This window comes from Gracilinanus agilis, chromosome 3 (assembly GCF_016433145.1).
Source record: "Gracilinanus agilis isolate LMUSP501 chromosome 3, AgileGrace, whole genome shotgun sequence".
Lineage (NCBI taxonomy): Eukaryota > Metazoa > Chordata > Mammalia > Didelphimorphia > Didelphidae > Gracilinanus > Gracilinanus agilis.
The window spans coordinates 57,306,179-57,320,584 of record NC_058132.1 but is presented as its reverse complement, the minus strand read 5'-3'; the positions used below and the strand labels follow the sequence as shown (position 1 = coordinate 57,320,584).

Sequence of the window (14,406 nt, the reverse complement as noted above, 5' to 3'; positions counted from 1 at the left end):
CTTACTAAAAAAGTTTTAGAAGAAAGGAGGGGGTGGGGAAAGAGGGCAAAGAGATGCCATCACAACAGTGTATTAAGTTAGTTGATAAAGATAGTTAAAGCTGGGGGCAGCTGGGTAGCTCAGTGGATTGAGAGCCAGGCCCAGAGATGGGAGGTCCTAGGTTCAACTCTGGCCTCGGACACTTCCCAGCTGTGTGACCCTGGACAAGTCACTTCACTCCCATTGCCTAGCACTTACCACTCTTCTGCCTTGGAACCAGTGCACAGTATTGATTCTAAGACAGAAGGTAAGGGTTAAATAAAAAAAATATATATATATATATATATATATATATATGTCCACCATTCCACCATTGAGTGGCCATCTTATCTCCTGTCTTTTTATGGGCCCCCACTGAAATGTATCCCAACACAGAGGTTTCATTTTAAATCTTTCCTTAGAATTTACTCTATGAAAGACCCCTTTGCTTGGCCTAAGGAATAGAATGATGAACAAGACACAGTTCTGTACACTTAATTAAGAAGCTTACATAGCGTTCAATAGGAGACTGCAGATATGGATATAGATAATTATAGCACAGAGCAGAACATGAAGGTTGGACCAAATAATACCCAAGCCACTCCCCACCCCACCTCCAGGTCTAAATCATAAGATCTTAGCAGCAAAATGAAGAGGTTCCAAAATTGAAAAAAAAATTTTTTTTCAACTTCTGGTGATAGAATCTAGGTACAATTCATCAATTCAGCTGCCATTTGCTGTGACCCCTCCCCATGGCTGTGCGCTGGGCCTGGTGGTAGTAATCTGTAAGACATGATCCTCTGCTGTCATGGAGCATGTCTCCTTGAAAGATCCATTTCCTGAGGGAGATGGGGCAAATGTACATCTGCTTTTCAAATGGAAAGTGGCTTAAAATCAGCAACTCTCCATTTCCTTAGAAGATGAAAGTGGGGTGCAGGTATTAGCTGTTAGCCCGTAAGTGATCAAGTATGCCATCATGAGGGGCCTGTGGCTTTGACCAGAGGCTTAAACCTCCCAGACAGAATTGGAAAACAGAGCTTGTGTAAGCTCCTCAAGGGCAGATGAAGCTCCACCAGTTTAGTAGATGATAAAACACTGAAGTCAAAATTAGGGCCTGGGATTCTAGTTTCTATCTATTCTTTAGCTCTTCTCCCCCTGGGGCTCCATTTCCTCATTTGTAAAATGAGAAATATGGGTCAAATGATCCCCAAGGTCCCACTCAATAACTATACTTCTGTGCCTTTATGCCCTCGGGCTCCTTGTCAAAAGATATCCAGCAACTCCTAGGGCAAAGCTTTGCCTAGGCCTTGAGGCTTCAAGGAAATGTTTACCAGTGATTTCATTGACAGGGAGGAGATAATGATAGAATTCTCTGAAGCATTTTAGCTAATAATTCTTATAAAAGCACTGTATAAATTAAAAGAAATGAAAAATACTTAGCAGTAATCATTTGAAACCATAACTATTCCGTGACTTCATTGAACTTTTGCTTTTTGCTTTTAATGAAATCTATTTTTTTTTAGCCGACGTGTAAATAGAACACATGTATACTATATACATATATGCACACATTTACATTATCTACTCTGATCTGTGTTTCTAGGTATCTGTGAACATATGTATGAGAAACTGAGCAGTTAAAGGGGGGACAGTTAGTAACACAAGCTATTTAAACTTGTTTGGAATCACAGGTCACAAGTCTTTGAGGAAATTAATAGAACTATATAAATCACATAACATTTAATAAATAATTTGCACTTGTGAACCAACAATTCAACTTGACCTCAGAACAAGGAAATGTGGATCTGTAATTTCAGCTACTCCCCCCTGAGACCACTGGCAGAGCCTATCAATTAATTTCTTGTTGCTTTGTCTTTCCCTTTGATATCTAGTTTTAGAGTGTGATCTAGCAATAGTGATCACATTTTTAAGTCGCCTGAATTGACAAGATCCATGTAAATTCATGTTTTTGGTAGGTAGAGAGATTGAATTCAAGCACCATTTGTTGCCCTCCAAATGCAAATCTCAGGGTTATATGTGGGCTTTTGAAGAAATGGGAATTTTTTCCAGCAAGAAGGAAATTGCTTCTTAAAGTTAAGCAAATATACATTTGGTCTCATTTTATACCAATTTTTAATGTATCCAGTTGTAGTAGATCTTGACAAACCAAATGAAAACACCATGGCAAAAGTAGATGTCTTCTTCCTAGCCGTATGACCCTGGGCAAGTCACTTAACCCCACTTGCCTAGCCCTTGCTGCTCTTTTGCCAGGGAACCAATATATAGTATTAATTCTCAGATAGAAGATAGAGGTTTAAAAAAAAGTAAATATCTTATAATATAAATCTATGAGATGTACCTAGGTGCTGCAGAAGATGTTTGACAGTGGGCAGTAAGCTATAATGTAAATGACTAAGTTATAGACAGGATTTTGATCCTTCTTTATTGAGAATTGCTCTCTGTGGTTTTATATTAACTACTAGAAGTAAAATATTCCTCGTACAGTAAAATGTATTTTGAGAAATGCTTCCTATAAAATGTTCTTCTCTCAGGGCCACTATTTCATTGGCAGGATGTTCTGCTTCATTACTCTTCCAGACCCTCTATTACCTGGTGGTGTTTTACAGTCATTTCAGTCATGTCTGACTCTTTGTGACCCCATTTGGGATTTTCTTGTTAAAAGATAACTGGAGTGTTTTGCCATTTCCTTCTCCAGCTTATTTTACTGATGAGGAAACCGAAGCAAACAGGGTAAAAGTAACTTGCCCAGAGTCACACAGCTAGGAAGCATCTGAGGCCAGATTTGAATTCAGGAAGATAAATCCCTGACTCCAGGCCTAGTAGTCTGAGCACTGTGGTGCCACCTAGCTACCCTGGTACTTGGCTGCCCTTTTTTGGGGGTGGGGGGATCTTTTCCCTGTTTTTAAATGTATGTCCCTTAACTTTCCATACCCCCCAAAATGCAGATTTTTTTCTTAACCATGTCACAAGGCTATGCATAACACTGCGTATATATAGCAAAAATGAGAGATTGTATGTCACTGCATCAAGAACACAGGTCTAGAAGGTAGAACTAATTTTGATTTGAGATGATGTAGTTTTACTATTTGACTGTAGCAAATTAGATTTTCCTCTCTTGGCTTGTGTTTCCTTATTTGTAAAAATGAAGGTTTAAGTTGGAGAAGATATGATTAGACAGCAGTTCTAGGAGAAAAAAATCCCAGAGATTTTAGGAGACTATAAGTTTAAGTAGTGCAAACCATTATAGGGAAATGAGCATTCCACTGTACTCTGGCCATATCAGACCTCATTGTTTTCCATTGTGAAGTGCTACCATTTTAAAAAAGGATACTAATTAGCAGGAATATCCAGAGAATACAGTTAAGGTATTGAATGAACTTGAGTCTATGTCATTATGTACGGATCCAGTTTTAAAAAAGGGGGAGGGGGGACATCTTTAGCCTGTAGAAGAGTCAAGGGGACAAGGTAACTATCTGCTAGTGAAGGTCTGTCAGAGGATTGAAAGGAAGATTCTTCTGTCTGTCCCTAGAAGGTGCAACTAGCAGTAGTGAGGGGAAGAGGCAGAGGCCGGTGTAGCCTTGGATCAAGGAAGACTTCCTGACAAAGAGAGCTACCTCAAAGTGAAAAGGGCCACCTCCAAAGTGGGTGGGGGGAGGAATTCCCCCTTTTTTGGAGGTCTGCAAAGAGAGGCTGAATGAACACTTGTCAGGAAGATATTAGTGGGGATTGGCCCCTGAAGGCCCCCTCTACCTCTTAGTCTCTGACCTTCAAGTTGCTTTCCTATTCTGGCATTATTTGACTCTTAGCTGGCTGCAGGGAACATGGTTGGTGTTAGCTTTCCAAAATTCCTACATTTTATTTGATCTTGGCACTAATGGATGCTGGAACGGTTTATCTGAGTGCTGCCAATTCCTCGTGGGCATAGCCATTTCTAATTAGTTTGAATGGCAACATGTGAAAGGCAGAATCTAGAAGGACCATAGTGTGTATGAAACCTTTCAAAGCTTTTTAAAATTCATGAATAAACATCAGTATCTGACTAAGACTCTAGGGTTTATCTCTGCATTTACCCTTATAGAGAACATGACTATTCCTTGAAGTTCCATAGGACTGCTGAAGTGCAGTGTGGTGGCCTCAAGCCAGATGTGATTCAAGCTGATAAGGGTTGGTGTTTGGGAGCGAAATAGTGATAACTGCTTACAGCATTCAAAGAATTAAATGTCAGAAAGAGAGGTGTCTATCAGCATATTATGCATCTCACACTTGCCAGCCAGAGTCACCCTAAACATTTAAATTGGAGGAATAAAAACCAAGTAATGAAAAGAATTATTGTGATGAAAATTTTATAGGACAAGCGCCATGCTTTGCTTAACCAGATTGTCCCTTGTCATTATCTCCCTTAATTTTAAGGATAAGAGTGACATGGCGTCATGTTTTGGTTGCTGTGTGGTATGAAAAATATAAGAACATAGGAACCGAGAGATCTTATTTAAGAAACTTTAAGGAAATGTCGATAATTTCTGTTTGTATGAGAACATTTGTGATAGGCTATGTTCCATCTGAGGTAGAGATCTATATCCAAGCAGGAAACTAATATTGGAACCTAATTATTGACCAGGTTCTGTTTCAAAATGCAATTGAGATGTAATGCTGACAAAGGTTATATAGACCCCATTCTTTGTCTTTATATATCCAGTGTAACAAATAGCATTTTCCCAAAGAAGAACCAAAATCTTAATGTGTCCCTTCCCAGAAATGAATTGTAAGGAATTTATTTATAATCCCATTAAATTCTGATAGTGTAGAAATATATTTCCTTGGAGCGGATTTGGTGCTATTACTGTTACCTGTACTTACTATGTTGTGAAAGTCACAGAAGTTGGTTACCTACTCATCAGGGTGTTTATAGAGTAATTTCAAATGTCAGGGAAGGACTAGACTTGTCCCTTCTGGTTCTTAGAATTTATGTTTGGGAGAAGGGGACAGTGTAAACTACAGACCTAATAATCACCATCTTTAAAAACTTTAGGTCTTCAAGAAACACAACACCAAGTATTTTTTAAACTGGAGAGGAAAAGTTCAGGCTCTGAAAGTCCAATCTGCCCACGGAGGTGGTACATTTTTCCATCTTTTGAAAGAAAAAGATCATTGTCCCTTACCTTGACAATACATAACCCTAGTCTTTGCTTGCGTCTAGAATGGTTTACAGTCATCAGCTGATATGGCTTGAGCAGCAGAACAGATACAGTGAACTGTAAGTACTCTGTGTAGATATAATCAGGAATGTTCTTATCCTAGTTGTTGAACGTTGGCCCAAGAAGATCTCAGCCGGGTCAGAGAAGAGAGCCCAGGAAGATCATCACTGTTTCTGTGAAGGAAGACGTCCATCTCAAAAAGGCAGAGAATGCCTGGAAGCCCAGCCAGAAACGAGACAGCCAAGCTGAGGACCCTGAAAACATAAAAACCCAGGTGAGGCTACTAGGGGCAGTGGTCCTAGAATTCTTTTTTAATTTGTTTATAATCTTATCTTCAGTTGTCATAATTAAAAACAAACTTAACTGAGCTTCAGCTTTTAAAAAATCTTATTAAGGTAGCTATTCTAAAATTATTCTTAATTTCCAAATCCAGTGGTCTTTTCTCAGTCTCTTCCCTCTTGATCTCTCTGTAGCCTTTGACAGTGTCAGTCTTTTAGAAACTTTCTCTTCCCAAGTTTCTAATTTTAGTGCAAATTTTATGGATCCCTGGGGTGGTTTTTACCACCTCAGTAAATTTAGCAAAATTAGAGTTTATAAATTTAATAAATAACAAATTAATGTATTTATCAGTACACTTAATAGAGGTCAGAAATAAGGGCAAATTTTAGGAAAGATTTAATTATTATTCTTAAAACTTATTTATCTTACAATATTGACTAGTCTGAGCTATCTTCTACCCCCAGGGGGTGCCTGTGTCTAACTTTTGCTGCTGCTTTTCTCTCTTGTCCTGCTAATGAGCAAGAAAATATAATGGCATCTCTCTCTTTCTGCTACCTGATTCTAGAGCAGGTGCTTTGAATCTTCTTGAGTTTGGAAATCCCTTTAGCGCTCTGTTAAATAAAGATTATAAAGTGTTGGCTTTTATTTAGAATTTAGTAAAAAAATGAAGCTATCATTTTTTTCCTTATCCACGTTTTCATGGATTCAAGGAAATATAGGGGTCTTTAGACACCAAGCCAAGAATTTCTGTTCCAAACCACACCCACCTCTTACCTAGATGACTACAATGGCATCTTATTTTTTTTTCTCTCACTCCAGTCTCTCCCTGCCCTGAAAGGCTATTTTTAAAATTTTGTTTTTATTTTCAGTTCCAATTCTCTCCCTTTCTCCACTCCCTTCCCTACTCTAGTCATTGAGAAAGCAAGAAGTACAATAGCCATTGTTACATAACTCATGGGAAGAAAAATATTTCTGCATCTAAGATAGTCTGTACCTATTATGGTACACATGGCAAAGAGGGCACAGAGAGCCCTTTTTGTGGCCACGCCTGCCATTGCTCGCCAGAGATCATTACTAGAAAGTCAGAGGGACTCAGGTGGAGCTGCTGCCTTCCCCCTCTCCAGTGTGCCTGAAGACATTTATCGCATGACCCACTCCTCTGCATAGCAGCCCAATGGGAGCACTTCCTCCCTCCTATCTTGAGTAAGGTGGGGGTCAGGCAAAGCACTTGGTCTGGTGGACATAGCTAGCAGTTTCTAAAAGGTTTGCCATCACTGGTCTATACCAAAGGCCTCAGAGTTAATCTTCCTGAAATATTAACTTCATGTTCATCAATCATGTCTCTATTCAGAAACTTCAGACACTCCTTATTCCTTGGGATAAAATTCTGTTTCTATCTATAACTTCTCATCCACTTCTCCCAAACAGAAACCCCTGATCTTTCCATTTTTGCCTCCTCCCTGACCCTGCTTATTCTCTCTTTTGTTCCAACTCCAAGACTTGGCTGGATTTTTTTCTTCTACTCCAAATACCCTCTCTTTGTCCCATCATGTATATCACTGATTCCCAAAGTGGGCGCCACTGCCCCCTGGTGGGCGCTGCAGTGATCCAGGGAGACAGTGATGGCCACAGGTGCATTTATCTTTCCTATTAATTGCTATTAAAATTAAAAAAAAAAAAAAACAATTTCCAGGGGGCTAAGTAATATTTTTTCTGGAAAGGGGGCGGTAGGCCAAAAAAAAGTTTGGGAACCACTGATGTATATCTTTCAAGATTTATCTCAAGTATCATTTTCTCCACAAGCCTTTCTTTGACCCAGGGTTCTGGCCTCAACTAATCTAAATTTTAGGATACTTCATTTTCAGACTTGATCATAGATTCACTTTTTGATTAATTGTTCCAAATATGAGGCTATTTCCTCAACTAGATTATAAGTTTCTGATGGGTTGGACCTATGCTGTCATTTTTATGTCTTTTGTATCCTCAGGAAGTACCTGAGTGCTGGGCACAGAAGTGATACTCTTGCATATTCATTGAAGGGAAGAATTTGAGCCCAGACTAATTACCTGATTTCCTTCTTTTTTTTCCCATCCTGAAGTTCATTTGTAAAATTCAGTGATTATAATCTTCATATGAGAAGTATTGCTTCTTCCCAAGCAGGAGAGGGATCTTATTATGCTACAAGTACAGATTTATGTGAAATTGTTAGATTATAAAGAGTAACAGCCATGAATGAACTAAAACAAGCAAAGAGGAAGGGGGTATAGAACCGTCTATCATAGGATAGCATCTCAGAGTTGGAAGAGACCTTGCAGAAATCAGGGAGTCTCCCTCCTGTCCCTCTGCTTGAAACTTTCTTGCAACAGAAAATGTACAATTATTTATGAAATAGCTCTGGTTATTAAAAAATTCGTATTCCTACTGAGGCAGATGTCTTCCTTCCTGAAACTATCTCTGACCCCTGGAGCTTTACAAAATTAATTCGCTTGTTTTTCTGATAGTCTCCCTGTCCCTATTAGACTGATATATTTCATTTCTTTAATCAAGATACATTATTAATAATATTGGATATTGAATTTATTTTTTATTTCAATTTTATGTTCTTTTTTTTTTAGCTTCAAAGTCTCTTCCACTTTCCCTTCCCCTACCCATTTGAGAATGCAAGAAAAACGTCTTATTACAAACATGTGATATTGTACTTTAAAACAATTTAATCACGACTAGTTTTTCATTTAGCATCACTTCATGAATCTTTCTGGATATTCTCTCTTTATAATCTTTCTAGGAGCTTTTCCGAAAGGTTCGGAGTATCTTAAATAAACTGACACCACAGATGTTCAACCAGCTGATGAAGCAAGTGGCTGAGCTTACTGTTGACACAGAAGAGCGGCTGAAAGGAGTCATTGACCTGGTCTTTGAGAAGGCTATTGATGAACCCAGCTTCTCTGTGGCTTATGCAAATATGTGTCGATGTCTAGTAACGGTAAGAAGAAAGGAAGGATATTATATTATCCTAGAGACCAAGAGAGAAAGCTTGCTTGACCAGAATAGGGAAAAAAGAAATCAAGAAGAGTGGCAATTGTTGTTTTCTGCTGTACAAAAATATAGGGAACTGAGGATGATCGAGAAAAGATACTTGGATATAACAGTATAATCTCTAGGGTGCTCTTTCTCCCCACTATGGAAAATTTAACTGAAACATGGTGTCTGTGTTCATAGAGAGTTTAATGGAGTACTGTTCCTTATAAAAGCCTTTAGGCATAGTGTCCAGAGCAGCAGTCATAGCTACTAACCAAGAGCTCATTTCAGAACAGAGAAGTTGGTTTGAATGGTCATAGATGTAAGATAGCCTGAGTCAGCTCTTGGGTAACTTTATTCAAAATACATGGGCTGCCACAAAGTCACATATGTACACTGAGTGCCTTCACTGCTTTGAGTCAAGCCACACAATACCCTGACACGACACATGGCTGTATTGAAGGGTGAGGTAAAGACATCAGCCAAGAAGATAACAGGAGCCTCCCTGGAGGCCCTGTTATTTTGGACTGTTCAACTTTAAATCATGGTAGACTCGGAGAATGCAAGGCTCCATAATGGACCATCATTTAGATCCAGTCCTTCTCCTACAGGGAGAACAAGGCTTCAAAGTATTCCAGAAGACCCCAAAACCTGGATTAAAGGGGGAGGTGCCCAAAGATTTGACTGTACATAAAACATAAATAAATCTCAAATTTAGATTAACATTTGGTGAACTTGAATGTTGCTGGTAGTTCCAGGCACCTTTTAAACAGAAATGCCATCATTCCCACCTTGACAACTCATAACTTTCATCCTATACTCTGTAGTAACTATTGCAGAGAATTCACAGTGATTATGGACATGAGCGATATTATTTCAGACTATGGCAATTTTTTTAAAGCTTTCTTTCACAAGATGATGAGGATCAGAATTCTCCCCGAGTTTCACATCAGATCCAGAATTTGTTTCAGGTCATGAGTTTGCACCTTGAATCTACATCATTCACCTACCTTTTCATTCCTGCTGTGGTAAGAGTAATTACATCAGATGTGGGAACTCCCCAGAGAGGCTGGGAGACCTCTGCAGAGAGCTTTAAAGAATGCAATGCTCATACTGGTTTCACCTACTAACCCTCCCACTGACTCATCCCTGCATCTTTCTTCTATGGCAGCAAGTGCCACTAGTGGGACTCCTTTATCCTTAGCATGCTCAAACGCATGTTACATTCGTCCAAAGAAAGCTAGTGCCTGGACTAACTTATAGGCCTTCAGGTTAGGTTAGCCACAAAGTGACCACAAGTCTTTTGTGTTGGTGTTTCAAGAATAGAGTAGTAAAGTCAAGAGTCTGGGTGCCATCTTAGAGTTTTGAGGGAGCATTTGAACTCAGGTCTTCTGACTTCCAGTTCAGCACAGCACCACCAAGCTGCTTATCAATTCCAGGACAAACTACTCAGACCAACTTAATCTTTATCAATCAATCAGCATTAAGTGCCTACTTGGTGCCAGGCGGAGGTGCTAAAGTTCTGGGGCTACAGAAAGAGGCTAAAGCCAATGCCTGCCCTTGGGGAGGTGGGGCCCCCCAGTTATTATCTAGGTGTTTGTGCTTTGCAGTTGTTGAATACAGCAGGTGAGTCTCCACATTTTTTCTTCAAATACCGTGCAAGCAGTGTGGCCTTGTAGATTATGAAACAAGCTCCAAACCAGCAAGACCCAGGTACAAGGCCAATCCCTGACCTTCCTGTGCCCAACTCTCCCTCTTGACATTGGCAGAGGTATAGGGAGTGCTCTCATCTGGGAATTCCTTATGGGAGTTCACTGGACCAAGGAAATCACGAGTCCAGTTCCTGTCCCAGTTTCTATCGCAGTCTGTTACTACAATTCATGATCATGTGCATTCTGTGTAGCATTAAAGGTCCATTAAAGGCATAATGCAATTCTCAGTACGTGTATTTGTATGAGACATGTAAGACTTTGTCTTCATTCAAGAGTAGTAATGGTTTTGTTCAGTAGATATGTATGTGGGTTGACTTTTTGATTAGCTAAACCATTATAAAAATTCCTTTATTTGATCACTTTCTTATGGTTGTAGAAAAGAGTTATTCAGCTATTTTCTTCTTTTTAATTTAAGGGTTGGGACTGAAGACTGTCTTTGCTCCATTGGCATCCTCCAGTTTAGGACCCTGTTTTTTAAGTGTCTCTACCCCAGGTGATCTTCTAAGGTGGGCCCTTCCGTAGCTCAGAAGCATGCCCATTACTAATGAGGCCTTGCTTCTGTATGCCCTTAAGGTAAAAATGACCAGACATAAAGTGTTGGCATTCAGGGTGGCTGCAGGCTGGCATTCCTAGAAATAGCTTATAGATGGCTGGGTTCTTCTTGGTAAGTGCCAAGGACCTTTGGGCCTTTTGGTCAGAATAACATTCCCACCTAGAGGACACTTTCCCTAGATTTAAACAGACTTCCCTTCTTTACTGGTATGTAATTTCTGCTTAGGAGCTTCTTAGACCTCAGGGTGCTCTGAGTGATTCAATCTCAGGATGCATTAGCAACAGAAAACAGTAGCAGGAAGTCACTGTTGAGAAAAAAGTATGTTGTGCAATGAAATTCTTACAGGTAATTCAGGAATGTCTACAAATGTAATTTTGATGATCTTCTTGGCAAGCTCCTTGCTCTGCCCTCTGTTGGGCCCAGGAATGCTTGGTGACCTTTATGATTCCAGAAGGTGCTCCTGAGAGAGCGTATCTTCACGGCTCTTGAGGTAACCGTGTTGTCTTGTGTATTTCTCTGTCTGGATACAGCTAAAAGTGCCCATGGCCGACAAGCCTGGGAACACAGTGAACTTCAGAAAGCTGCTCCTGAACCGCTGCCAGAAAGAGTTTGAAAAAGATAAAGCAGATGATGATGTCTTTGAAAAGAAGCAGAAGGAACTTGAGGCAGCCACCGCAGTGAGTATTGTTGCAGTTGAAAACAACCAGTACCACTGATTTGCTAGTGAACAGTGGAGGACTGCAAGGGGGAAATAGGCCAATGCCTGTCTAAGTGTGAACACAACATGTTGATGTGTAGGTAACCCCTTGAGCCTGTCATAAAAGAGTGTTTCCTAACTTTTTATAAAGAAAAATGCACTGCCTAAACAAGAGGAGATTTAGCAGGGACTTAATTTTCCTACTCAATTCTCTTAAAACCTCTCATATAGAAGTGAGATTAGATTTATTTTGTCACAGTCAAAAGGGCAGAACTAGGACCAGTGAATGGAAATCAGATTTGGGGGTGAGGAAGAATTTTATATCCATTACAAATGTCCAGAAATAGGACAAGCTCCCCAGCATGCAGTGCTTGGTTCCTCATTACAGAGAGGGTTAGTGAATCCATCAAACTCCTGATTGGAATAAGATGAGCCAGGTGATCTTTCAAGTCCATTCTAGCTCTTCAGATTTTACCCATTTTCCCTGAACTGGAGTAAAGCAAGTCCTCAGATACCATGTTTGCTCATTTCAGGAATGAAGGCACAGAAGGTTCACAGTACAGAAGCTCTTAGCCCCCAAGTTTAGGTTCTAGTAACTTTTCTGTGGTTTCCCTTGTCATGATCTCTGTTTTCCCATCAAACTCTAGCCAGAGGAGAAGACAAGACTTCATGATGAACTAGAAGAAGCCAAGGACAAAGCCCGGCGAAGATCCATTGGCAACATCAAGTTCATTGGGGAGCTTTTTAAACTCAAAATGCTAACAGAGGCCATCATGCATGACTGTGTGGTGAAACTGCTGAAAAACCATGATGAGGAGTCTCTAGAGTGCCTCTGCCGCCTGCTCACAACAATTGGCAAAGACTTAGACTTTGAGAAAGCAAAGGTAAAGGATTACTGACTGTCACCAGACTGTAGAATATGGATTTCTTCCCCCAAGTAATCCTTCCACAGTGTACCTGTATCATTTATACCTATTTTTCTTTTTTTTTTTTTAAATTAGATTTTCTTTCTTTTTGCATTAAAAAAGCATTTATTTTCTCTCCCAACTATGCCCAATTTTAAAAAAAAGAAAAGAAAAAACAATGCTTTGCATAGCAGATATGCAAGAACCAGCAAAACAAATTTATATACCATCCCCATCCAAAAATGCATACTTTGTTCTGCATCTTGAATCCCTTCTGTGTCTGGAGATAGGCAGTGATCTTTGATCATAGGTCTTCGTTGCCATTGCCTCAGAGTTCTTCAGAACTTCAGTTGTTTGTTGGTACAGTGTTGCTTTTACTGTGTCAGCTATTTTCCCAGTTCTTGGAAAGCGATTTGGACTTGCCACCAAAAGGTCACTAAAAAGGACAGACCCCTTTGACAGTCAAAAATGTTTACAAGGCCTATGCCCCAAAAGAGATCAAAGAAAGAGAAAAAGGGCTCATAGGTACAAACATATTAATAGCATTTCCTTTTGTGGTGGCAGAGAACTGGAAACCCAGGGAGTGCCCATCAATCAATTAGGACCTGACTGAATGGATTATAGCATGTGAATGTAATGGAATATTGTGCTATTAGAAGTGGTGGTTCAGGCCTTTATGTCATAAACATGAGTCCCTGAGAGCATCATCTCATGCTTGAGAAGACCCATGAAGGTCAAGGCTGCAGTAGTTTGGTCTAAAAGGGATGTCTTTGGGGGGAGAGCTGGGGAGCTCACTGGATTGAGAGCCAGGCCTAGAGATGGGAGGGGAGGTCCTAGGTTCAAATCTAGCCTCAGACACTTCCCAGCTTTGTGACCCTGGGCAAGTCACTTGACCCCCATTGCCTAGCCCTTACCACTCTTCTGCCTTGGAGCTAATACACAGTATTGACTCCAAGATGGAAGGTAAGGGTTTTAAGCAAACAAACATAATCAATCAGATAGATAGATAGATAGATAGATAGATAGATAGATAGATAGATAGATAGATAGATAGATAGATAGATAGATAGGCAAATAAAAGGGGCGTCTTTGGGAGCACTTGTGCAAGGCCTTTTGTCACAGCATCTTTGGGGGACAGGGAATATCCTCAGAACCTATATTTGTGTCATTATTACCTAACCTTTGGTTTACAAGTTCTGAAGAATGTCATTTCTCAGTATTAATCCTGTGCATGTTGGAGACAGTATAATACAGTGGAAAGAGCTCTGACTCTGGAGTCAAAGGACCTGAGTTCAAATCCTATGTGTGACTGTGGCCAAATCCCTTTACTTCTCAGGGATTTACTTCCTCCCCTATCAAAGTAGGGGTTACACCAGATGATTTCTGAGCTTACCCCCAACTCTGACGTGTTGATCCTTTGACCCATCTCCAGACAAGTTAGCAAGGCTACCAGAGTTGGGTGATGCCAATACATTTAGCAGCAATCTACTTGGTGTCATCCTCTTATGGCAGGCATGCTGTGACGATGCAATGGAACCTGGTGTTTGCTAGGTTAGGACATTGGTGCTATGATAGAATTCACTCAGAGTTTCTCTAGATACTGATGATTCTATTTCTGGCAGCCTCGTATGGACCAGTATTTTAATCAAATGGAAAAAATCGTGAAAGAGAGAAAAACATCATCCAGGATCCGCTTCATGCTTCAGGATGTAATTGACCTAAGACTGGTGAGTGGGGAAGCAAACCTTTTATCCTGATTGCTTTCCATGGTCTATTCTGAGAGTTTGTAGTATTGATCAGAAGCAACATACATATTATTTTAAAATTATATTTGGGTGGTTTACCTAAACAAATGATCTGAAAATTATGGGATCAAGAAACAAGACCAGATTTGAAATGAAAGTTTCCCTGTTCCTTTTACCATTGTCAGTGTCAGGGATTTTCCTGACTTACTCTCATTTACCTCCGGTCTCTCTTCTTCCTTCTCTTCCTTTCCTTGCATATTCCC

General features: G+C 40.0%; 1 protein-coding gene across 6 annotated transcripts in view; it reads left to right on the top strand.

Moving 5' to 3' along the window:
- Positions 1–14,406, top strand: part of EIF4G3 (eukaryotic translation initiation factor 4 gamma 3) — a 371,582-nt gene that overhangs the window by 321,209 nt on the left and 35,967 nt on the right. For all 6 annotated transcript variants that reach the window (XM_044667830.1, XM_044667835.1, XM_044667834.1 and 3 more), the window contains 5 exons: positions 5,338–5,508; positions 8,299–8,496; positions 11,327–11,473; positions 12,141–12,377; positions 14,021–14,125. In XM_044667830.1, the coding sequence (XP_044523765.1) occupies positions 5,338–5,508; positions 8,299–8,496; positions 11,327–11,473; positions 12,141–12,377; positions 14,021–14,125 (858 nt within the window). The remainder of the gene's footprint in view (positions 1–5,337; positions 5,509–8,298; positions 8,497–11,326; positions 11,474–12,140; positions 12,378–14,020; positions 14,126–14,406) is intronic.